The 26,054-nt window shown below is 48.5% G+C and overlaps 1 protein-coding gene and 7 non-coding genes across 8 annotated transcripts; all 8 read left to right on the top strand.

Moving 5' to 3' along the window:
- The first annotated feature begins 728 nt into the window (after positions 1-728).
- LOC142578459 (uncharacterized) lies at positions 729-7,307 on the top strand. Its single transcript, XM_075687841.1, has 3 exons — positions 729-826; positions 932-1,143; positions 6,133-7,307. Exons 1-3 carry the CDS (start codon positions 729-731, stop codon positions 7,305-7,307), a joined length of 1,485 nt encoding a protein of 494 aa, XP_075543956.1.
- TRNAD-GUC (transfer RNA aspartic acid (anticodon GUC)) lies at positions 5,344-5,415 on the top strand. Its single transcript has one exon. It is a non-coding gene; the product is annotated as a tRNA-Asp (tRNA).
- On the top strand, positions 5,583-5,654 carry TRNAD-GUC (transfer RNA aspartic acid (anticodon GUC)). Its single transcript has one exon. It is a non-coding gene; the product is annotated as a tRNA-Asp (tRNA).
- Positions 5,822-5,893, top strand: TRNAD-GUC (transfer RNA aspartic acid (anticodon GUC)). The gene has a single exon. It is a non-coding gene; the product is annotated as a tRNA-Asp (tRNA).
- A 3,595-nt stretch (positions 7,308-10,902) lies between the features above and the next one.
- TRNAD-GUC (transfer RNA aspartic acid (anticodon GUC)) lies at positions 10,903-10,974 on the top strand. The gene has a single exon. It is a non-coding gene; the product is annotated as a tRNA-Asp (tRNA).
- A 161-nt stretch (positions 10,975-11,135) lies between these two features.
- On the top strand, positions 11,136-11,207 carry TRNAD-GUC (transfer RNA aspartic acid (anticodon GUC)). The gene has a single exon. It is a non-coding gene; the product is annotated as a tRNA-Asp (tRNA).
- A 400-nt stretch (positions 11,208-11,607) lies between these two features.
- TRNAD-GUC (transfer RNA aspartic acid (anticodon GUC)) lies at positions 11,608-11,679 on the top strand. The gene has a single exon. It is a non-coding gene; the product is annotated as a tRNA-Asp (tRNA).
- A 168-nt stretch (positions 11,680-11,847) lies between these two features.
- TRNAD-GUC (transfer RNA aspartic acid (anticodon GUC)) lies at positions 11,848-11,919 on the top strand. Its single transcript has one exon. It is a non-coding gene; the product is annotated as a tRNA-Asp (tRNA).
- The last annotated feature ends 14,135 nt before the right edge of the window (positions 11,920-26,054 follow it).

Genomic DNA, 26,054 nt, shown 5'->3' with positions numbered 1-26,054 from the left:
CGGGAGACCGGGGTTCCATTCCCCGACGGGGAGTGTTTTTTTTTTTCCTTCTTCTTTGTAGGCGCACGCGACGACGCACTCGACACTTCTCCACAGTACCTGTCTCTATTTTTTCCCACTTGTGCGCAAGATTGCGTCAACGCTTTTGCGATTTTTTTTCAAATCGTGTATATACTGCTTTAGCAGGCACCTCGCATGTCTCCTCGTTAGTATAGTGGCGATTCTGCTTCCGGCAGCCGAGCTGAGCGGTCAGCCGGATCATGGGCTCCAGTGGAGCAGCGACAGCGGCCACTTTTGGCCGCGGAAATAGGCTCAACGATGATAAGGATTATGCTTTTATTTTGCCGCAGCTGCCTAAAGGACAACTGGTGATTAACACCGTCTTTTTGCACGGTGATGTACGTGCGAGGCCGTACAAGGTGGAGGATTTCAGGGATGCCCTTCTGCCGACGGGCCTGCTGCCGGATGTGGTATGCATAGGGGCGTACCAAATCAACCATGTCTGGGCAGTGACCCTCTGCGATGCAACTGCAACGAAAAGGCTGCTTGCCCTGAAGGAACTTCAAGTGAAGGGACGACGGTGCCTCATCATTGACCCGCAGGACCAACAGGTGAAGCTTAGGCTTCACTGGCTGCTCTACGGCGTTGCCGACGAGGACGTCCGGACGGCTTTCGCGGCTTTCGGCAAGGTGGAGGAGGTGAGCCGGGAACGGTGGCGCGTTGAAGGCATGGGAACCAAGACCTCAACCACCAGGACCGTCCTTCTCAAGCTGAAGGCCAGCATGAAGGTGGAAGACCTCCCCCATCAGATCCGCGTCGGTGGAGAGTTAGCCTTGGTCGTCGTTCCCGGTCGACCGATGCAGTGCCTGCGCTGCCACGGCACGGGACACGTCCGCCGTGAGTGCAGAGTACCGCGTTGTACCCGGTGCAGACGTTTCGGCCACGTCGACGCTGAATGCGTGAAGTCCTATGCCGCTGTGACAGGCCCACCAGTGAATGATGTTGCGGCAGAGCACCTCATGGATGTGGCCGAGGCGGAGGACGCGGCTAAAGGAACCGGTGACATGGTGTCGACAGAGACAAGTAGTGGGACGACGATTCTGGAGGTAGACGGCAACGCGGCTGAGGCTACTGAGAAGCCGAGTAGGACGGAACGGGATGCTACGACCCAGGGGCAGGCGACGGGAAACGTCAGTGAAGACGCAACTAACGACGCGACCGCAATGCAGCAGGACGAGGGCGTCACCGACGACGACCGTACTGGGGATCTTGCTGCCTCCGTCAAGCGCACCCACGACCAGACGAAGGACCGCGAGGATCGGGCACCCAGCACCAGTGAGGGACCACCGACGAAGACGCCTCATGGGAGGCGGATGGGCTACAAGCCAAAGCCCAATGTACCGCCTGAAAGGAAGCCTGCCGACAAAGCGACCACGTCTAAGGACACCAACAAACCGGGAGGCCCCGGAGGCGGCTAGCCGAGGGCTAGTCGTGAGCGGTAAGCACCATGCTCCGGGCCTACTTTACTTTTCTTTTAGATCATGATGGCTCAAATACCGTCCCTGAGGATTGCCACATTAAACGTGAGAGGGCTGGCGGCTAGTCGTAGGTAAAGTCAGGTCCTACGTTTGGTCACTGACCACGACATAGACGTACTAGCCGTCCAGGAAACTAAGGTTGAAGGAGAGGAGGAGACCGGGAGCATGGTGCGACGTTTCACGACTAGGTATTTTGCGGTGGTTAGCCATGCTGTAGGCACGGCTGGAGGGTGCGTTCTTCTTGTGAAGAAGCTGCCTGGACTGCAGATTCAGAGCATTTTTTCGTGTCAGTCAGGAAGGATTGTTCTTTGTGATATTGTTATGGGTGATTCAGAGTTCCGCATCATATGCGTATATGCGCCGAATTCAGTAGATGAGCGCGCCCGTTTTTTTTCGAACCTTTCACGATATGTTTGTTGTAATATGCGCGTGATGATGTTAGGGGACTTTAATTGTGTGTTGAGTGCTGGAGACAGAGTCAATAATGCAGGTGTGCGTGACCGAAGCAGTGAAGTGTTATCAAATTTAATTAATGAAAATGAACTCGATGATGTTTATGAATGTCGGGAAGGGGGGCGTCAAGTGACTTTTACACGTTTTCAGGGCAGCAGCCATGCGCGTTTGGACCGAATGTACATTTCATTGGATATGATTCCAAGATGCCACGGTTACTGTGTAGTACCAGTGTCGTTTTCAGATCACTGCCTTGTGAAATGAAACGTAGGTATAATGAAAAAGCGACATGTATTTAAGTGGGGTAGGTGGAAACTGAATGCCTTGTTACTAAATGACCAGCCCTTTCTACAGGTAGTACGGGATGCGATTAATGAAGTTCAATGTGATGCTGCGCGGACAATCGTCGAGAAGTGAGAATGTTTTAAAGAAAAGATTAAAATGAAAGCAATAGAAAGATCCAGTTGTAAAAAATTCGAGAAGGAAATGAAAGAAAAGGGTTTCAGAACACTGCTTGGGCAGCTGCTAACGCTTGAGTGCAAAGAGCCTGGTGCGTACAAAGACGATGTGCGAAACGTCAAAGAAAAACTTGAACTGTTTGACAAGGAACGCTATCAAGGAGCCATCGTGCGAGCACGAGCGGATGCACTAGCGGCAGGGGAGACGCCCACTAAAAGGGCGCTGGGTCTTGAGAAGGCGTATGGACGAAGAAACCATGTCGAGAAGATTTTAGTGAATGGGAATGTCGTTGAAGACAGTGATAGCATTCAGCGCGCCTTCTTTGAGTACTATCACTCGCTCTTCGCATTTCAGGAAGCGAATGTTGAGGGTTTTAAAGCAGGTTTTCTGCATCGCATGCCACGTTTGAGCGATGACGTAAAAAAGCGATTAGAGGAAAAAATAAGGGAGAGAGAAGTCGAAAAGGCAATTGACGATTTGAACTTGGGTAAATCACCGGGACCTGATGGACTCAGCGCGGGTCTATATAAAGCTTTTAAAAGAGAGCTGGCGCCTTTGCTTGCGCATGTATTTAATGACGCATACGAAAAGAAATCATTACCACCTTCCTTTGGAAAAACGCACACCATTCTAATACCGAAGAGCGATCAAATAGACAAACTCAGATTTGTGTCATCCTACAGACCGATTTCACTAACAAACGTCGATTATAAAATATTTATGAAGGTTTTAGCTAGCAGGCTTCAAGGCGTCATCAAGGAAATAGTCGCAGACCATCAAACTTGTGGCATGAAAGGGCGATCTATTTTTTCAAACATCCATAAGATGCGATGTGTGCTCGAGTGCTGTGACGTCATCGGTGGCCGTGTTGCAGTACTTCAGCTCGACCTAGAGAAAGCGTTCGATTGTGTCGCTCACGTTATTTTGTTTGCCATCTTAGATCATGTTAATGTCGGTTCCATCATCACTGAGGGCGTGGCCTTGGCGTACCAGAACTGCACAACAAGATTAATTGTTAACAAGTGTCTGGGGGCCCCCATTAACATCAGGCGTTCAGTGCGCCAAGGCTACCCCCTCAGTCCGCTATTATTTGCTATCTACGTAGAAGCAATGTGTGTAGCAATTAATGAAAATGACGGAATACGTGGTTTCAGATTGGCAGCGACTGAAGTGAAGTTGCTCGCATATGCAGATGACATTGCAGTGTGTTGCACTGACAAACCAAGTGTAACGGAAACCATATCTGTAGTACAACATTTCTGCGCCGTAACGGGTAGCAGAGTAAACTGGGGCAAATCGCTAGGCCTGTGGCACGGGGACTGGTTTTCTGCACCCGACTATTTCGCGAACGTGAACTGGGTGAAAACTCCGACCAGGTATCTGGGTGTTCCCCTCGACAGGTATAATAGCAGCGACGAATACTGGAGGAACCAAACCAAGGAACTGAAAGAAAAAGTAGACAAATGGAAAAGTACTAACCTGTCCATTTTTGCAAGAGCGACAATTTGTAACGTGTTTTTTATTACTAAGTTATATTACGTCTTGCCAAACGCTGTATTGTTCTAGAGTAAATGTGCAAAGGCTGCACAGAGTGTTCGCAGTTTTCATCTGGGGATCAACATGGGAAAGGTGCAGCCGAACAAATTTGTTCAGAAGAGTGAAGGATGGGGGTGTGGGCCTGGCGCATCTTTTTGTTCGTCAAGTTGTAAACCGATTTTTGTTTTTTCGCGATGTTCGCGATCCTTTTCTGCGCGCCGTATGTCAGCTAAGGTTGAGTAACGCTTTGCCGGCACATGTTGTTAGCACGGCAAATTTGACTGGAACTCTGCGTGGTTATTTCAAGGAAGTTGTTGACAGTGTACGCTTCCTTTCTGTTCGTTTTACAAATGATTACCTTTGTGATGTGAAAAGGAAAACATTGTATAGAGATGTATGCGACATTGTTTTCCCAGTGCCCTTATACAGAGCCATATACAGTGGATGGCCAGGACAGGATGTACTTAAAAGAGTAAAACAGATGCAGGTGCCACCAGGGGTAAAGACCTTCTTCTTTAAGCTACACACAGGAACGCTCTCCGTGAAGACGTTTTCTGGAGGAACGGGGTTGTCTCGTACCTTGGGGGTCGCACTGCTTGATATGCAAGAAGCCCGAAAATATAGATCACGTTTTCCTACATTGCTGGGCGGCAGTTTTCTTCTGGGACGTCTTAAAGCGAACCCTGAAGAAAGAGCTGCCCGTGGAACCCCAAGGTATCAGGTATCTGGCCATTAAAGATGACGACGGGGTTCCCTATGACTTTGTTATGTTAAATGCTCTACACTGTATATGGCGGGCTCGTATGGCAGGGTACCATTGCGATCCTGATGCTAGGCCAGCTCGTGCTTACTTCAAGGAATGTATGTCGCGATTTATTGAAATGCATAAAATACAAGAATGTGTACCGGATTGGCTGTCGAGGCTAGAACCCCTGACAGCCATGAAGGAATTTTAGTATGACAAAGCCAGTCCAATATGGACAGACGGCTTTATTGTGCGGTTTCTTTCCTTACGCACCTGCCGTTTTTTTTTTCCTCCTCCAACGGTTGGAATTTGTGATACGCAAGTGTGTGCTAACTGTACCGTCTGAGTAATGTCGAAGACCGGCAATAAATAAAAAAAAAAGTTAGTATAGTGGCCAGTATCCCCGCCTGTCACGCGGGAGACCGGGGTTCGATTCCCCGACGGGGAGTGTTTCTTTTTTCCTTCTTTGTAGGCGCACGCGACGGCGCACTCGACTCTCCTCCACAGTAGCTGTCTCTATTTTTTCCCACTTGTGCGCAAGATTGCGTCAACGCTTTTGCGATTTTTTTTTCAAATCGTGTATATACTGCTTTAGCTGGCACCTCGCACGTATCCTCGTTAGTATAGTGGCCAGTATCCCCGCCTGTCACGCGGGAGACCGGGGTTCGATTCCCCGACGGGGAGTGTTTCTTTTTTCCTTCTTCTTTGTAGTCGCACGCGACGATCCATTCGACACTCCTCCACAGTACCTGTCTCTGTTTTTTCCCACTTGTGCGCAAGATTGCGTCAACGCTTTTGCGATTTTTTTTTCAAATCGTGTATATACTGCTTTAGCAGGCACCTCGCATGTCTCCTCGTTAGTATAGTGGCCAGTATCCCCGCCTGTCACGCGGGAGACCGGGGTTCGATTCCCCGACGGGGAGTGTTTCTTTTTTCCTTCTTCTTTGTAGGCGCACGCGACGATGCGCTCGACACTCCTCCACAGTACCTGTCTCTGTTTTTTCCCACTTGTGCGCAAGATTGCGTCAACGCTTTCGCGATTTTTTTTTCAAATCGTGTATATACTGCTTTAGCTGGCACCTCGCATGTCTCCTCGTTAGTATAGTGGCCAGTATCCCCGCCTGTCACGCGGGAGACCGGGGTTCGATTCCCCGACGGGGAGTGTTTCTTTTTTCCTTCTTCTTTGTAGGCGCACGCGACGATGCGCTCGACACTCCTCCACAGTACCTGTCTCTGTTTTTTCCCACTTGTGCGCAAGATTGCGTCAACGCTTTCGCGATTTTTTTTTCAAATCGTGTATATACTGCTTTAGCTGGCACCTCGCATGTCTCCTCGTTAGTATAGTGAGACGCGTCTTGGCTACCGAAGTGGAAGGACGTGCTATCATGTGCTCCCTTCTAGGGGCGGTTTCAGCGGCCCGTGTGGGCCGTGGTATCAGGTGTACTGAAAAGCCGGCTGAAGACTACCAGGTTGTTCTGCCTCATCTGCCCACAGGTGCTTCTGTTTTAAACACCGTTTTTTTGCATGCCGATGTGAAAGCCAGGCCATATCGAGTGGAGCATGTCCGAGATAGCCTTGCACGTCTTTCGTTGCTGCCGGAAGTGGTTGCCCTCGGGGCATACCAAATGAATCACCTGTGGGCAGTGACGTTTAAGGACGAGGAAGGCAAGAGGAAGATATTAGAAGCTGAAGCGTTCAACGTTAAAGACCACCGCTGCATGGTCATCGACCCGCGCGATCGAGGTGTCCGACTGAAGCTATACTGGCTGCTTCATGGCGTACCGGACGAAGACGTGCGAGTGGCTTTGGCGCCGTTTGGAAAAGTGACGGAAATTAGCAGAGACAAGTGGAAGGTCAAGGGCTGCATTGACAAAGGATCAACCACCCGCTCGGTGACGCTGAAATTAAATGTGGGCCTTACTGTGGACGACCTACCACACCAACTGCGTGTTGCTGAGGATATGGCGCTCGTCTTCGTTCCTGGCAGAGCGCCGCTCTGCCTCCGATGCCGTGGCATCGGACACATCCGGCGAGAGTGCCGCGTTCCACGATGTGGGGTCTGTCGTCGCTTCGGCCACGATGATTCCCAATGTGTGCGCTCTTATGCCAGCGTTACAGGCCCACTCCAAAGGGACGTAGTATCCGAACACATGATGGACGCCGCAGATGCCGAAGAAGCTAGCAGGGAGGACAACGACGTGGCAAAGACTCCTGCAAAGCCCCTTGAACCCTCCCCAGGAGCTGTGCAGGAAGCGAACCTGGGGGGTGAGCCCTTGGCTGCAGCCCCGGAAACGAAGCCAGAGACTGCAACATGCGACGCAGGCGTGAAGGCAGCAAGCGCGTCATCGTCACTGCCGCAAGAAGTCGGCCAGGAAGCAACGGACGTCGAGATGCTTATGACCGGAAGCATCGCTGCAAAGCGTGCTCACGAAGACACTGGCAATACAGGAATAACTACAGCGTCAGGCACCGGCGAACCTCCAACGAAGGCATCGACTACGCGGAGGTCTATGCTTAAACCGAAGCCGAACGTGCCGCCTGGCAGTAGGGTGGCCCCTAAAACGCCTCCGCCCTAGCGAAGGACCCGTTCCAGAAGCCTTCAACGATGACCACAAGAACCCCACAGCTTCGATGTGAGTAGGACGCTTGGCCAAGCAACCCCATGAGATGGCGTCTAACTTTAAATCTAGCCTACGCGTTGCGACATTGAATGTGCGAGGAATGTGTTCGCGCAGGCGGCAGTGTCAGATTAGTCGCATGCTTTTAGAGAATGACGTTGACATTCTGGCTGTACAAGAAACAAAAATTGAAAGTGAGGAGCAAACAGAACAGATGGTTCAAGTTTTTCCATCTAGATACAGTGTATGTGTGTGCCATGCTGTTGGACGGTCAGGAGGCTGCGTCATTTTTATTCGAAATAGCATATCGGCTGTAGAAAAAGTGTCCACCTGCGATAGTGGGAGACTTGTCGCATGTGATTTTATTTTTGCTGGTCTACTGTGGCGCGCTGTGTGCATCTACGCACCGAACAAAATTCATCAACGCAAAATTTTTTTTAAGTATGCTGAAGGATTTTTGAAAACAGAACAACATGTTGTGTTTCTTGGGGATTTCAACTGCGTCTGTACAGCTGAAGATAAAACGACGAGCCTCAAAGTACGCGATAGAAGCGCTGAGCTGTTGAACGCGATAGTAATTGAGAGAGAGAGAGCTTGAGGACATTGGTTATGCAATGACGCGAGATGGCCAAGCACGGTATACGCACTTTCAAGGTGATTCCCATGCGAGGCTTGATAGAATATACGTACCGGCGAAGTTTGTACCACTGTGTTCCTCTTATGAAACACAATATCTCAGTTTCAGCGATCATAGTTTGGTCTCGATTACGATTGGCGAAAAACGAAAGAGTGTCAAGTTTAATTGGTTCCTGTGGAAGTTCAATGAAAAACTGCTGCAAGATGAATTGTTTGTCACGAGAGCCAAGGAGTATCTTTCAAATGCCCTGCATACGGAAACCAACTGTTTCATATCAGTGTGGGAGCAGTTTAAATGCGGCATTAAAATTGCTGCCATCGATACAGCATGCGTATTGCGTCACAAGGAAAGGCAACTAGAGAAACAGTTACACAGTGCACTGTTGTACATGTTAGGGGTAGAACATGAAGTGCCTGGAGCGTTTAAGAAAGAAATACCAGAGGTGAAAGCGAAACTCGAGTTGATCGACGAAGATAAGTACCGCGGCGCAATGATAAGGGCGCGCACTGAAAAGTGGTGGCTGGGCGAAATGCCCACTAAGCGTGTGCTAAGTGAAGAAAAGAAGCATGCTGCAAATAAGGAGATAAATGAAATTCGATATTACAACAAAATTACACGAGAAAGCGAAGAGATAAAATGTGCATTTGTTGAATTTTATACCGAACTTCTCGGAGGAAGAATTTATGACCCCGAGTACTTCAAAGCCCACTTTCTAACTCTTATGCCAAGATTAGAGGACACGGTTAGAGAATCACTGGAATCTGAAATTAGCGTGGCCGAAATTGAAGCGGCAATCGATGACTTGGGTAATGGCAAATCACCTGGGCCAGATGGACTGGGTGCAGCCGTATACAAATTTTTTAAGGCAGAAATGGCAGTGGCTTTACACCGAGTGATCGCTGAATGCTATGAAAAAAAGCAAGCGCCTCTCTCGTTCAGGACAGCGCACGTAGTAATGATCCCCAAAACTGACGATCCTGCAAAATTACTTTCAGTTGAGTCCTACCGTCCCATTAGTTTGACCAATACAGATTATAAAATATACATGAAAGTGTTAGCTAGAAGGCTCCAAAACGTTATTAAGTCCCTCGTTGGCCCGCATCAAACCTGTGGCATTAAAGGTAGAACAATTTTTACGAACATACACATAGTAAGAAGTATTCTGGAATGTTGTGACGCAATGCATGACCGCGTAGCTATGATTCAGCTCGATTTACATAAAGCGTTCGACAAAGTTGTACATGAAGTTCTGTTTTTATTGCTGGAGCACGTAAATGTTCGATCTATAATTACTGAAGGTGTTAAAATGGTGTATCATGATTGCACAGCCAAATTAGTGATCAACAAAGAATTAAGTATGTCAATTCCTGTGCGGTCGAGTGTGAAACAAGGATGTGCGTTGTCCCCTCTACTTTTTGCGATATACTTGGAGCCGTTTTGTTTACGCTTGTTTGCAACACCATGTATTCGAGGCTTCACTTTTTTCAGCAGTGAAGTTAAGGTCTTAGCGCACGCGGACGACATAGCCGTGTTTTGCACTGATGCTAGAAGCGTGCAGGAAGTTGTCAGTGTTGCTAAGGCGTTCTGCACAGCAACTGGTAGCGTGATCAGTTGGCCGAAATGCCTTGGATTTTGGCATGGCAACTGGCAGAGTACACCCGAGGTGTACTGTAATATGAATTGGACCGTCTCCCCCGGAAAGTACCTCGGTGTCCCGCTAAATAACTACCTCAATGCTGATGAATATTGGTCTGAGGAAAATAAACGCGTTAAAAATGCTACCGATAAATGGGGTGGCCATAACTTTTCAATGTTCGCAAGAGCTTCCGTTTGTAATATGTTTTTAATTGCAAAAGTGTTCTACGTGTTGCAAGTGATGGCCATGGCAAGAACTTCGGTTCAAAAAATCCACCGAGTGTTTGCGACCTTTATTTGGGGATCGCAATGGGAGCGCACAAGCCGGTGCAATTTGTTTCACAAGGTGAAAAATGGTGGGCTAGGGCTCTCACACCTGTTTTTCAAGCAGCTGGTAAGCAGATTCTTCTTTGTGCGGGACCAAACTGATGTGTTTTTGAGAACTGTGATCAAGCACGATTGCATGATTATCTATCTGACTTTGTCGTGTCAACTGTTTCTTTCGGAGCTGGACCGCTCAGTCCTTATTTGCGTGAAGTGGTTGCTTCTGTACGCCTGCTCAAGGCAAGGTTCTCATATGAATACTTGTGTGATGTCACGAAAAAGCGTTTGTATTCTGATATTCTCGATGTATTTTTACCATTACCGGTTTACCGAGCTGCCTACAGGCTAGGTCCTGAGCGCGATGTGCTAAAGCGCGTTAAAAAAATGCCAGTGAGACCCTCTGCTAAAACGTTCTTTTTTCAATTACATACCGACACTCTCCCTGTAAAGCCATGGTTACAAAGCAAAGGTCTTTTTGTACCTTGGTCGGTAAACTGCTTAATCTGTAATAAGCCAGAATCAATTGAGCATATTTTTATTGACTGCCATGACGCCCTATTTCTCTGGGACGTCCTACAAAGAACACTTAAAAAGAATTGCCGATAAGCCCTTTTGGAATCCGGTTTCTTCCACGTGCAGAAACAGGGGAAGCGCCGAGTGATATGCTAATGCTGCTTTGCATGCACAGCGTATGGAAGACGAGAATGGACATCAGGCATTGTCATATACAGGCTCACTCAGCAAGACACTATTTTGTTGAGAGCATTATATACACACGCGACTTGTTCAGAGCACTATGTGAACCCCCGGAATGGCTTCCTGTACTAGACCAATTGGCTTCTGTGAAGCCCTTTTAAACACCTTACACTGGCCGAGCTGTGGCTGGTGTTTTTAGAATATGTACATGTCGTGTATTTGATCTTTTTGTTTGCGTTTGTGAAAAGGCAATAAAAAAAATCCTCGTTAGTATAGTGGCCAGTATCCCCGCCTGTCACGCGGGAGGCCGGGGTTCGATTCCCCGACGGGGAGTGTTTCCTTCTTCTTTGTAGGCGCACGCGACGGCGCACTCGACTCTCCTCCACAGTAGCTGTCTCTATTTTTTCCTACTTGTGCGCAAGATTGCGTCAACGCGTTTGCGATTTTTTTTTTCAAATCGTGTATATACTGCTTTAGCTGGCACCTCGCATGTCTCCTCGTTAGTATAGTGGCCAGTATCCCCGCCTGTCACGCGGGAGGCCGGGGTTCGATTCCCCGACGGGGAGTGTTTCCTTCTTCTTTGTAGGCGCACGCGACGGCGCACTCGACACTCCTCCACAGTAGCTGTCTCTACTTTTTCCTACTTGTGCGCAAGATTGCGTCAACGCGTTTGCGATTTTTTTTTTCAAATCGTGTATATACTGCTTTAACTGGCACCTCGCATGTCTCCTCGTTAGTATAGTGGCCAGTATCCCCGCCTGTCACGCGGGAGACCGGGGTTCGATTCCCCGACAGGGAGTGTTTCTTTTTTCCTTCTTCTTTGTAGGCGCACGCGACGGCGCACTCGACTCTCCTCCACAGTAGCTGTCTCTATTTTTTCCTACTTGTGCGCAAGATTGCGTCAACGCGTTTGCGATTTTTTTTTGAAATCGTGTATATACTGCTTTAGCTGGCACCACGCATGTCTCCTCGTTAGTATAGTGGCCAGTATCCCCGCCTGTCACGCGGGAGACCGGGGTTCGATTCCCCGACGGGGAGTGTTTCCTTTTTCCTTCTTCTTTGTAGGCGCACGCGACGGCGCACTCGACACTCCTCCACAGTAGCTGTCTCTACTTTTTCCTACTTGTGCGCAAGATTGCGTCAACGCGTTTGCGATTTTTTTTTTCAAATCGTGTATATAGTGCTTTATCTGGCACCACGCATGTCTCCTCGTTAGTATAGTGGCCAGTATCCCCGCCTGTCACGCGGGAGACCGGGGTTCGATTCCCCGACGGGGAGTGTTTCTTTTTTCCTTCTTCTTTGTAGGCGCACGCGACGGCGCACTCGACTCTCCTCCACAGTAGCTGTTTCTATTTTTCCCACTTGTGCGCAAGATTGCGTCAACGCGTTTGCGATTTTTTTTTTCAAATCGTGTATATAGTGCTTTAGCTGGCACCACGCATGTCTCCTCGTCAGTATAGTCGCCAGTATCCATTCTGCATCCGGCAGCCGAGCTGATCGGATCGTAGGGTCATGGCCTCTTCCGGGGCAGCGACAGCGACCACTTTTGGTCGCGGAAACAGGATCACCGACGACGATAAGGATTATCCGTTTATTTTGCCTCAGCTGCCGAAAGGACGAGTTGCCTTTAACACCGTGTTTTTACACGGTGATGTACGCGCCAGACCTTACAAGGTCGAAGATTTTAGAGACGCCCTTCTGCCGACGGGACTGCTGCCGGACGTGGTATGCATAGGGGCGTACCAGATAAACCACGTCTGGGCAGTGACCCTGTCTGACGCCACTGCGACGAAGCGCCTCATGGCCCTTAAGGAACAGCAAGTGAAGGGAAGACGGTGTGTCATCGTGGACCCGCAAGACCAGCAGGTGAAGCTTAGGCTTCACTGGCTGCTCTATGGCGTTGCAGACGAGGACATACGGACGGCGTTCATGGCTTTCGGCAAGGTGGAGGAGGTAAGCCGAGAAAGGTGGCGCGTCCATGGCCTGGGCGACAAGACGTCGACAACCAGGACTGTGCTTCTAAAGCTGAAAAGCGGCGTGAAAATGGAAGACCTTCCTCATCAGGTCCGCGTCGGCGGAGAGCTGGCATTGGTGGTCGTCCCTGGTCGACCCATGCAGTGCCTGCGTTGCCAAGGCACGGGGCACGTCCGCCGGGAGTGTAAAGTTCCGCGCTGTTCTCGCTGCAGACGGTTCGGTCATGTTGACGCCGACTGCGTCAAATCCTACGCCGCCGTGACAAGCCCAGCAGTGAACGACGTGGCCGCAGAGCACGTCATGGACGTGGTCGAGACGGAGGACGCCGCTACAGGCATCGGAGACCTGGTACCGACAGCGGCAGTCGGCGAGACGTCGACCGTCGGCGCAGAAGGCACGGTTGCTCAAGGTACTGAGAAGCGGAGTGGGAAGGCGCAGGGCGCGACTGCTGTGGGCCCAGCGACGGGAACCATTAGTGAAGACCCGCCCGACAACGGTATGACTGCAATGCAGCAGGACGAGGCTGTGAAAGACGGCGACCGGACTGAGACTCTTGGCGGCCCGGTCAAACGCCCCCACGACCAGACCAAGCACCAAGGCGAGGGTGCGACCAGCACCACCGAGGGACCACCGACAAAGACGCCCCAGGGGAGGCGGGTGGGCTTCAAACCAAAGCCGAATGTGCCGCCTGAAAGAAAGCCTGTGATCAAAGTGTCGACGACAAACAATGCCGGGAAGCCGGATGGCCCCGGAGGCGGCTAGCCAAGGGCTGGTCGTGAAGGGTAAGCACCATGCTCCGGGCCTACTTTTCTCGCTAGATGAAGATGGATGAAATACCGTCACTTAGTATTGCCACACTAAATGTGCGAGGGTTGGCGGCTAGTCGTAGGCAATGTCAGGTCCTACGGTTGGTAACGGACCATGACATAGACGTACTAGCCGTCCAGGAAACCAAGGTTGACGGAGAGGAGGAGACCGGGAGCATGGTGCGACGATTCACGACTAGGTACTTTGTGGTGGTCAGTCATGCGGTAGGCACCTCCGGGGGGTGCATTCTTTTTGTGAAGAAGCTGCCGGGTTTACATATTCAAAGTGTGTGGTCCTGTCTGGATGGAAGGATTGTTTTATGTGACTTTACGATCTCTGACTTTGAGTTTCGCGTCATATGCGTTTATGCGCCGAATTCTGTAGACGAGCGTGTCCTCTTTTTTTCGAACCTCTCACAATATGTTTGCTGTAATAAGCGCGTTGTGTTATTAGGGGACTTCAATTGTGTGTTGAGTGCTAGAGACCGAGCCAACAATGCCGGCGTGCGTGATAGAAGTAGTGACGTTTTGTCAAAATAATTAATGAAAATGAACTTGATGATGTTTTTCAATGTCTGGAAGGGGAGCGTCAAGTGACATTTACGCGTTTTCAAGGCAGTAGTCATGCGCGACTGGATCGCATGTACATTTCGTTGGACACGATTCCAAGATTCCACGGTTATGGCGTTGTACCCGTGTCATTTTCGGATCACTGCCTGGTAAAATGTAAGATAGGTATAAGGAAAAGGGAACATGCATTTAATTGGCATCTATGGAAACTCAATGACTTGTTATTAAATGATGCATCTTTTGTAAAGGCAGTGCGGGATGCGGTTAATGAAATACGCGAAGATGCGGCTGATACAATAGCAGTAAAGTGGGAATGTGTTAAACAAAAAGTTAAAATGAAAGCCTTAGAAAGGTCAAGCTGCCTCAAATTTGAGAGGGAATATAAAGAAAAGGGTTTGCGAACACTACTTCAGCAGCTGATAACGCTTGCGTGCAGAGAGCCTGGTCTGTATAAAGACGATGTGCGAAGCGTCAAGGAAAAGCTTGAACAGTTCGACAAAGAACGTTATCACGGTGCCATCGTGCGAGCAAGAGCAGACGCGCTAGCGGCGGGAGAGACGCCCACTAAAAGGGCGCTCGGTTTAGAGAAGTCGCCCGGACAACGAAACCATGTCGATCAAATTTTAATGAATGGAACTGTTGTTGACGACAATGAGAGCATAGCGCACGCCTTTTTCCAATACTACCAGTCGCTCTTTGCATTTCAGCAAGCGAATTTAGAGGGTTTCAAAGCAGACTTTCTGCACCGCATGCCGCGTTTGAGCGATGAAGCTAAGGAGCGATTAGAAGGGAAAATAATGGAGAGGGAAGTCGAAAAGGCAATCGACGATTTAAACTTGGGCAAGTCACCGGGACCAGATGGACTCAGCGCCGCCTTGTATAAGGCATTGAAAAGAGAACTGGCCCCTTTATTAGCAGAAGTATTTAATGAAGTGTACGAGCAGAAATCATTGCCACCTTCTTTTGGGAAAGCGCACACCATTCTAATTCCGAAGAAGGATAAATTAGATAAACTGAGATTCGTATCATCCTATAGGCCCATATCACTAACAAATGTGGATTACAAGATATTTATGAAGATTTTAGCGACCAGACTCCAAAGCGTCCTAAAGGAAATCGTCGCAGACCATCAAACTTGTGGAATCAAAGGGCGAACAATTTTTTCTAACATCCATAAGATGCGGAGTGTGCTCGAGTGCTGTGACCTCACCGGTGGCGGTGTTGTAATTCTTCAGCTTGATCGTGAGAAAGCGTTCGATTGTGTCGCTCACGTTATTTTGCTCTCCATATTGGATCATTTTAATGTCGGTACCATCATCACTGAGGGTGTGGCCTTGTCGCACCAGAACTGCACTACAAGGTTAATTGTTAATAACTCTCTGGGGGCCCCCATTAACATCATGCGGTCAGTGCGCCAAGGCTGTCCCCTCAGTCCTCTGTTATTTGCTATATACATAGAAGCAATGTGTGTGGCTATTACCGCAAATAACAATATACGTGGTTTTAGATCAGCAGAATCCGAAGTGAAGCTGCTAGCGTATGCTGATGACGTTGCAGTGTGTTGCACAGACGAAGCAAGTGTGATTGAAACAATTGCTGTAGTAAAACATTTCTGTGACGTCACGGGCAGCAGAGTCAATTGGGGCAAATTCCTCGGGCTGTGGCGCGGGGAGTGGCTTTCGGCACCAGAATACTTCGCGAATGTCAACTGGGTGAAAACTCCGACGAAGTATCTGGGTGTTCCCCTCGACAGGTACAAGAGCAGCGATGAGTACTGGAGAAACCGAACTAATGAAACGAAAGAAAAAGCAGACAGATGGACAAGCACTAACCAGTCTATTTTTTCAAGGGCAACAATTTGTAATATGTTTTTATAGCGAAGTTATGTTATGCAAGTGCTTCACTGTTCTGGAGCAAATGTGCAAAGGCTGCACAGAGTGCTTGCGGTCTTCATTAGCATGGGAGAGATGTAGTCGAACAAATTTGTTCAGAAGAGTAAAGTACGGGGGTGCGGGCTTGGCGCATCTTTTTGTTAGACAACTTGTCAAGCGCTTTTTGTTTTTTCGCGATGTGCGCGATCCTTTTCTGCGCACCGTTTGTCAGATCAGGTTGAACGACGAATTGCCGACACATGTTGTTAGTACGGCAAGCATGACCGGAAAACTTCGGGGTTACATTAAGGAAGTGGTCGACAGTGTGCGCTTCCTGTGAGTTCGTTTTTCAAATGATTATCTGTTTCAAGTGAAAAGGAAAACACTGTATAATGATGTGGGCGACATTGTGTTCCCAGTGCCCTTATACAGAGCCATATACAGTGGAGGGCCAGGACAAGACGTCCTTAAACGGGTGAAATGAATGCAGGTGCCACCAGGGGTTAAATCCTTCTTCTTTAAGCTCCACATAGGAACGCTCTCCGTAAAGACGTTTGTGGAAGAACGAGGCTGTCTTATGCCGTGGGGATCCCACTGCGTGATCTGCCAGAAGCCGGAGACCATTGATCACGTTTTCTTGCATTGCTGGGCAGCGGTTTTCTTATGGGACGTGTTAAAGCGAACGCTGAAGCAGGAGTTACCGGTGGAACCCCAAGGGATCAGGTATCGGCCAATTAAAGATGAAGACGGAGTACCGTATGATCTTATTATGTTTAACGCCCTCCACTGAATATGGCGAGCTCGCATGGCCGGGTACCATTGCGACGCCGACGCTCGGCCAGCGCATATATATTTCAGAGAGTGTATGTCATTATTTATCGAACTGCACAAAATGCAAGAGTGTGTACCGGATTGGCTGTCGAGGCTCGAACCTCTGACAGTCATGAAGTAATATTAATTTGACAACGTCAGTCCTATGCGGACGGACGGCTTTGTAGCGCTTTTTTGTTTCTTGCTTTCTTTCTTCCCTTGCCAGAAGCTAGCATGTGTGTCATGAGTGTGAAATTCATATCTGCGATGTTATATTGAAAACCGGTCATCGATAAAAAAAAATAGTATAGTGGCCAGTGTTCCCGCCTGTCACGCGGGAGACCGAGGTTCGATTCCCCGACGGGGAGTGCTTCTTTTTTCCTTCTTCTTTGTAGGCGCACGCGACGGCGCACTCGACACTCCTCAACAGCAGCTGTCTCTATTTTTTCCCACTTGTGCGCAAGATTGCGTCAACGCTTTTACGATTTTTTTTTCAAATCTTGTATATACTGCTTTAGCTGGCGCCTCGCATGTCTCCTCGTCGAAGAAGAAGCCGTGTGGAACGGCTGTGCTCTAAAATGCTCTCTGCTGGAAACAGCGCATCGGCCCCAGGCCGAGGATCGTCGACCCCGTTTTTGAACGAAGATGCAAGCTACAAAGTTGTCCTCCCGCGTCTACCAACCGGTAACGATGTTTTGAATTCTATTTTCCTTCATGCGGACTTGAGTGGCAGACCATACCGTGCTCCCGACTTCCGAGACGCTCTGCTTGAGGTAGTGAATACTTCAGATATTGTAGGTGTCGGTCAGTATCAAATGAGCCATGTATGGATGGTTACTTGCGCTAGTAGTGCGGCAAAACAGACTCTCGTCGCCTGTGGTGAGCTCCGTGTCAAAGGGCTGAAGTGCATGGTGATAGATCCGGAGACTAAAAACATCAAGCTTAAATTACTATGGCTTCCACCTCACCTTGAACCATGACGCGTTGAAGAGGCGTTCCAGGCCTATGGTCAGGTGAAGTCGGTGGAGAGAGAAGCATGGAGATGCACTGGCATGGAACAGTAGGTGACAACAAACCGGGAGGTTTCCTTGGTGCTCAAGGACACTATCACCGTAACCTCAATACCGCACATTATGTCCATTTATGGACACCTGGGCCTCGTACTTATCCCCGGTAGGCCTCCTCTGTGCCTTCGTTGCAAGCGCGTGGGACACGTTCGACGACAATGCAGAACACCGAGATGCTTACAGTGCCATCGATTTGGTCACTCAGCGGACGCCTGCGTGTCCACCTACGCCAATAAGCTTCGTTCTGGGCAATATAGCGCAGACGAGTCACAACTGGACCACCTCATGGATTCTACAGAGGTAGTAGATGCCACCAGAGAGACTACAGGTGGCATTAGGGACGAGGACCAGGAGTCCTTGAAGCCAATGCCAACCAGTCATACCAGCTCAAGTAATACTAGCGAAGCTTCCGGCGAGGATGACTCAGTTTGCCCACCTGGCCTAGCAAGCCTTAAAGAAAAGCCCCCTGATGACAAGGAAGAAGAGGAAGAGGCGATGGACATCAGTAAGGCCAGGAAACGTCCGGCACCATGCAACGACGAAGCAACAGAATGTGCACTACAGGCGCCCGAGAAAGTGTCTCCTAGTGCTCAGCAAACTCCCTCTCCTGGTGATAATGTGCCCCGCCGGTTATATCAGCGTAGTCAGGAGAGTGGCACAAAGAAGTCCAAAGGGAGCAAGACCACAGATTTACCTGTGGCCAAGGGCAATGAAATACAAAAGCTTTAGGTGAGCAAAATGGCTACCGCCTTCACCCTCCCCTTATGTGTAGCGACACTCAACGTACGTGGGCTGAGGAATATAAGGCGTCAGCAGCAGTTACTACACGTGCTTAGGCAGCATGAAGTTGATGTTGGTGCAGTGCAAGAGACAAAGATATCGTCTGCTTGTGATGTCAACCTTGCGATGCAAACTTTTCAACCTGATTACGAGGTGTGTATTAGCCAAGCATGTGGCGCTTCCGCTAGATGCTTTTTGTTAGTCAGAAAGCAGTTAAATCATTCTTCATTGTCGCTGCGTGTTGATGGGGAAGGCCGCCTTATATGCTGTGACCTCTCTTTTCATTCCCGTAATTGGCGATTTATTTGGGTTTATGCTCCCTCAAAAGTGAGTGACAGGAAGGCTTTCTTCCTTTCACTTGCTCCGCTCCTAGATACTCACAGAGATTTGGTACTGTTGGGAGACTTCAACTGTGTTTGTCATTCCAGAGACCACTCATACCTAACTAATCGTTATGATGCAAGTGCTGCTCTCCTGCATCAGTTAACGGAAGATCACAATCTAATAGACGTGGGCGCCTACACACCATCTTGGGTGCGGTTCACGCACTTTCAAGGCGTCTCCCATGCTCGACTCGATCGTGTGCATGTTTCGACGAGTCTCTGGTCTAACATTCACAACTACGCAGTGAAGCCTGTATTTTTCACAGACCACTGTTTAGTAGCTCTTTCATGGGGTCCCCGAAAATTCCGCAGGTTTGCTCCAAACTGGGAACTGTCGAAACTTAATACACAACTTTTGCGAGAGGAAAGTTTTGTAAACAAAGTGAAAGAATTATGGCTAGAAATATCACAATGTCAACAGCTTCCTTTGTTTGCTCGATGGGAAATGTTGAAAAATAGAGTAAAAAATGAGCCGATTGCCATTTCATGTGAGCTGTCTCAAAGAAAAAAAGCTGAAAAGCATTACCTTCATGATCTACTTCACAAGCTGCACGCTTTCGAAAGCCAGGAACCAGGGTTGTATAGCGATGAAATAAACACAGTTCGCGCACAAATACAGAAATATGAGCCGGAAGTGTACAAAGGGGCGATGGTTCGTTCACGCACAACTTGCTTCACAGAGGAACAGCCCACAAAAAGGGCTCTCGGTGATGAGAAGCGATACGCGCTTTCCAAGCAAATATTAGAAATTGAGTCTGGTAGGTCTATATACACAGACACGTCCCAAATAATAAGCCTATTTGAAGCTCGCTATAAAGATCTTTTCGCTGCAGTTAAGCCTCAGAATGGATACGAAGAAAACGCTGATCAGTTTATTTCGCTTATGCCACACTTAGAAGAAGATGATCGACTCAGCGTTGATGGGCCAATAACTCGAGAAGAAATTAATTTTGCCGTGGAAACGCTGCAGAAGAACAAGACGCCTGGTTCTGATGGCCTTAGTGCTGAATTTTATATAAAATTTCAGGAATTCCTGTGTCCTTTTCTGCAGCAGCTTTTCGAGGCAGCCTATCAATATGGTGAGCTTCCTCCATCTTTCTATCAGGGCCACACAACCTTAATACCAAAAAGCACTGATGATGAAACAATAAAGAGAGTAAACGGATATAGGCCAATATCATTATGTAACGTGGATTACAAAATATTTGCAAAAATACTGACAAATAGATTGCAGACAGTCATTACTAAATTAGTAGGTGATCATCAAACATGCGGAATTCGAGGCCGCTCTATACAGACAAATGTTCATATCGCACGCTCAGTCCTTGAGTGCATAGAGGGTAGTACGGATCAAGTAGCTCTTCTCCAGATTGACCTCGCCAAAGCGTTTGATAAGGTTCAACACGAATTTTTATTCCAACTACTGCGACATCTTCAGTTAGGGGATGTATTATACAATGGTATAACACTTTGTTATAAACACTGCACTACAAAGTTAACTGTGAACTGTACCCTCTCAGATATAATACAAGTACAGTCATCCGTTCGTCAAGGTTGTCCGCTCTCGCCTTTACTCTTCGCCATATACTTAGAACCGCTTTGCTTAAGCGTTCTTTGCGACTCGAGCATTAAAGGATATATGTATGCCGATGATGACATTAAAGTGCTAGCTTATGCAGATGACATTGCCTTCTTTTGCGTCGATAAGCCAAGTATTACCAAGGCAATAAACGCTACCCTGCGTTTCTGTGAGACTGCAGGAGCTACTGTAAATTTGATAAAAGTAGAGGCTTTTGGCTAGTCATGTGGGCGCTCACTCCCTCTGCATTCGCGAATATTCATTGGAATCGGTCTCCGTTGCGATATCTTGGAGTACTTCTCGATAACTTCCGTAATAGTGGACCTCATTGCGCGTCCACGGTAACCACTATCCGTCGAAAGGTGACAACCTGGCAAGGACGTGATCTCTCCATTTTTGCGAGAGCTAAGGCATGCAATACATTTCTCGCTTCTAAGCTTCTTTATGTTCTGCAGGTCTTGCACTGCTCACGTGTCCATGTCCAGGCATTTCATAAAATATTTGCATGTTTTATTTGGCATTCATCATGGGAAGCCATGAGAAGGGACAACCTTTTTCTCCCGCTTGAAAAGGGAGGCCTGGGTCTTGTGCATTTGTTTGTGCGACAATTGGTCATGCGCTTATTTTACCTTACAAATGTCCGTCATCCATTTCTTCTCGCAGTTAATCGAGCACGTCTTGCGTCACACGTCCCTTTTCTTTTTGTCACGACAAACTTTGCTCAAGAACTACCGTTATGGGGCTTCTTAAAGGAACTTGTCGACACTATTTCATTCTTAAAAGCCAGATTCAACCTTGAATATTTGTTTACCGTTAATCGCACGTCGCTAAATGCAGCACTTATAGATAACCTTTTCCCTGAACCTCTGTACGCAAGCCGTATCTGTCTCTATTTGGTCAAGATGTTCTTTGCCGTGTCCGTAGAATGTGCATTGCGCCAGCAGCGAAAACGTTTTTCTTTAAGCTGCAGAACTCCACGCTGCCAGTTAAAACGTGGCTTCAGGAAAAAGGACTGTATGTACCCTGGAATACAAATTGTAGGCTTTGCAATCAACCCGAGACAATAGAACATTGCTTTATACTTTGTCGTGACGCATTTCTTTTTTGGGACATTTTACAAAGAACTATCAAAAAAGACTTTCCTCTCACATGTTATCGTATCCGGTTCCTTCCTTTCAAAAAGACAGCCAGTAATACACCATATGATTTGTTTATGTTATTAGGACTTTATTCATTATGGAGAAGTCGAATGATCGACAGACATGCCGAGCCGCCTCGCTCGACAAGGTCTATCTTCCGAGAAGAGACTGCTCAAGTCCGGAGTGTAGTGGCTACATATGATCCCGTTTCTGAATGGATTTCGCGTCTGGACGCTTGTGTTTGTTTACCAGAATTTTGAACTGTCATTGGACTGTATACTTTCTGTGAATTTGTTTCTCTTGTAGGATCGTATGTAATGTAACTGCATCGGTTTGACAGTAACGATAATTCTATGCAATAAAGAAAAAAAAAAGTCTCCACGTTAGTATAGTGGCCAGTATCCCTGCCTGTCACGCGGGAGACCGGGGTTCGATTACCCGACGGGGAGTGTTTCTTTTTTCCTTCTTCTTTGCAGGCGCACGCGACGGCGCACTCGACACTCCTCAACAGTAGCTGTCTCTATTTTTTCCCACTTGTGCGCAAGATTGCGTCAACGCTTTTGCGATTTTTTTTTTCAGATTGTGTATATACTGCTTTAGCTGGCACCTCGCATGTCTCCTCGTTAGTATAGTGGCCAGTATCCCCGCCTGTGACGCGGGAGACCGGGGTTCGATTCCAGACTGGGAGGGTTTCTTTTTTCCTACTTCTTTGCAGGCGCACGCGACGGCGCACTCGACACTCCTCAACAGTAGCTGTCTCTATTTTTTCCCACTTGTGCGCAAGATTGCATCAACGCTTTTTCGATTTTTTTTTTCAAATCGTGTATATACTGCTTTAGCTAACACCTCGCATGTCTCCTCGTTATTATAGTGGCCAGTATCCCCGCCTGTCACGCGGGAGACCGGGGTTCGATTCCCCGACGGGGAGTGTTTCTTTTTCCCAGCCTTTGTAGGCGCACGCGACGGCGCACTCGACACTCCTCCCCAGGAGCTGTCTCTATTTTTTCCCACTTGTGCGCAAGATTTCGTCAACGTTCTTGCAATTTTTTTTTCAAATCGTGTATATACTGCTTTAGCTGGCACCTCGCATGTCTCCTCGTTAGTATAGTGGGGAATCCACTTCCGGTCACCGAGCGTGACGGACGTGTATATCATGGGCTCCGTAGGAGCGGCTTCAGCGGCCCAGACGGGCCGCGGTAACAGGATTTCTGCCTCGGACAACGAGTATCAAGTTGTTTTGCCTAGTCTGCCAACAGGACGTTTTGTTTTGAATACGGTTTTTCTACACTGTGATATCAGGGCCCGCCCATACAGGGTGGAAGATTTTCGCGATGCGCTCGCTCCGTTATCGCTCCTGCTGGAAGTGGCTGCTCTCGGGGCCTACCGTATGAGCCATGTATGGGCCATGACCTTCAAGGACAGCGACGCGGTGAAAAATATCGTCAGCGTTGGAGAACTGCAGGTCAAAAAGGGCCGGTGTCTCGTCATCGACCCCGCCAACCAGGACTTACGCCTGAAATTGCATTGGCTGCTGCCCAGCGTTCCTGACGAGGACGTGCGTCTTGCCTTCGCGCCGTTTGGAAAGGTCACCGACGTCGTCCGCGAGGGCTGGAGTGTTCACGGCGTGGCTGATAAGAACTCAACAACAAGGCTCGTTACGCTGAAGTTGAAGCCGGGCGTAGAGCTCGACGACCTTCCGCATCAGGTGAGCGTCGCCGGAGAACTGACTCTCGTGGTTGTGCCGGGCAGGGCTCCTCTCTGCCTACGCTGCCGCGGCACGGGCCACATTCGTCGCGAGTGCCGTATTCCACGGTGTGCTGCCTGCCGACGCTTCGGTCATGAAGACAGTCAGCGCGAGCGCGCGTACGCTAGCGTGACCGGAACTGTGGGCAACGAGGACAACTTGCCCTACTCATGGACGAGGCGGACATGGAGGACACGTGCTGTCTAGTTCGAGTGGGGTTAGGGGGTTGGTGAGTGCAATGGCCGTCATCCTGAGCGCTAGTTCTTTAGAACCTTGCCAGGAAGGGGAACCCAAGATGCACATGAGTGCCCTTTCCGGAAGGTCGAGCTGCGTCTCCTTTAGAGGCATTAGACATGGTTATCGGCGCACCTTTATGAGCACTCATCCTTGTGTAACTGATGGGCACCATTATATCGTGTAGCCATGGCGGTTAATATTGAAGGAACACTACGTGTAGCCACGTTAAATGTAAGAGGGCTCAGTGCAAGGAGACGGCAATGTCAGCTAAGTCGTCTCTTCTTGGATAATGACTTACACATAGTGGGAATCCAAGAAACGAAAATTGAAAGCCAAGAGGTAACCGACATAATGGTGTCCAATTTTCGGGCTCACTTTGATGTGTGCGTTTGTCACGCTGTTGGTGGATCAGGCGGCTGCGCTATATTCTTACGAATTAATTTTGGCGTTTGTGTGCAATCAGTGTTTTCGTGTGAAACTGGGCGTCTCTTAGTCGCCGATTTTTGTTTTCGTGATGTGGATTACCGTGCTATTTGTATCTATGCGCCGAATATTGAAACAGACCGTCGATCTTTTTTTGAGCGTCTCGAAGCGTACGTAAACCGTTCCAAGGTCGTAATACTGCTGCGAGAATTTAACTGTGTTTGCTATACTGAAGACCGAGCAAAATGTTCACACGTTCGTGATAAGAGTGCCGAATTTCTAAACGCAGTGGTGCATGATTATGACCTGGAAGATGTGGGTAGTGTTTTTGCCAGCGGTACTCGCCCGCGATTTACCCACTTCCAGCGTGATAGCCACGCTCGATTAGATAGATTATACGTGTCAGCCGAATTAGTGCCCTTATGTTGTGAATATGATGTGGAAGCTGTAGCATACAGCGATCACTGTTTGGTAACTGCCACGTTCAAGAAAAGACAAAGCAAACAAACCTTTAACTGGCATCTTTGGAAAATGAATGCGCAGTTGTTGCATGACGATGTTTTTGTCGATGCTGAAGTGAAGGAACTAGAAAACCTGACTTCGGCCAAGGCAGTAAGCTTTGCCATTCAATGGGAAGAATTGAAAGAGAAAGTCAAAACATTGGCCATTCAAAGAAGCAGTGTCATTAGACACAAGCAGAAACTAACAGAAACAAATCTTCGCCAGCAACTGCAATTTTTTATCAGCATGGAAAGTGTCGAACCTGGTGTGTATGTTAACGAATTAAAGAAAGTGAAAACTGAACTAGAAAGGATAGATACGGAAAAATACAAAGCAGCACTTGTGAGATCAAGGTCTGCGAAGTTGTGGGCGGGAGAAATTCCAATGAAACGAGCCTTATCGGACGAGAAAAGGTACGCACGTCGGAAGGAAATCCGCCAGCTAGCTAAAGGCCATCACGTTACGTGCGACAAAAATGACACCAAGGAAGGGATCGCCGATCACTTTAAAGCAATTTTAGCTCATCCGCGGAATCCTAAATGTAGCTACCAGAGTGAATTTCTCTCGTTGATACCAAAGCTCGATGAAGAAGTTAGGACACGGCTGGAGCTGCCAATTAGCCTGAGTGAGATAGAGTGCGCAATAGATGAGTTGTCCGTCGGTAAAGCACCAGGGCCTGATGGCTTGGGAGCCACTTACTATAAAACCTTCTAGGCTGCAGTGGCCCGTGTTCTTCACGAAGTTATCAGCGAAGCGTAGAGCGAAAAAGATTGCCCTTGTCTTTCACAACCTCGTATATCGTCCTAATTCCAAAGAGTGATGATGAGAAGAAACTTTTGTTGCCAGGCTCATATCGCCCGATAACTCTAGCCAATGTCGACTATAAAATATTCACGAAAGGTTTGGCCAAACGACTGCAAAGTGTAATTAAAACATTGGTAGGGCCGCACCAGACTTGTGGCATCAAGGACCGCAGTATCACAACAAATGTACACGTGGCTCGAAGTGTGCTTGAGTGTTACGATGCGATTGGCGACCACGTCGCGATGATGCAGATCGATTTGGCAAATGCTTTCGACCTCGCCTCGCACAAGGCTTTGTTCTGCATACTGGAACATGCGAACGTTGGCAACGTCATAACGGAAGGCGTCATGATGGCGTACAGAGAATGCTCAACGCGCATTATTGTTAATGGGGAGCTCACCGATAGCTTTCGCGTGCGCTCGTCTCTGCGGTAAGGATGCCCGCTGTCACCCCTTCTATTTGCTATGTATCTAGAACAACTCTGTTTGGCGATTGAAAGTGACGAACGCATAGCAGGCTATCGGCTGCAGGCAGCGCACGTAAAAATCTTGGCATATGCCGGCGATATCGCGATTTTCTGCACAAACAAAGCGAGCATTAAGGAGGCCACGACTGTCGTTGAAAAGTTTTGCGATTCAACTGGAGCCCAGATAAACTGGGATAAGAGCTACGGCTTCTGGCATGGTAGTTGGAAAGACACGCCGGAGGCCCTTTATCGATTGAAG

This window comes from Dermacentor variabilis, chromosome 4 (genome assembly GCF_050947875.1).
Source record: "Dermacentor variabilis isolate Ectoservices chromosome 4, ASM5094787v1, whole genome shotgun sequence".
In the NCBI taxonomy this organism is placed as follows: domain Eukaryota; kingdom Metazoa; phylum Arthropoda; class Arachnida; order Ixodida; family Ixodidae; genus Dermacentor; species Dermacentor variabilis.
Note: the sequence above shows the minus strand (reverse complement) of the source record. Positions and strands in the feature narration are given on the sequence as shown.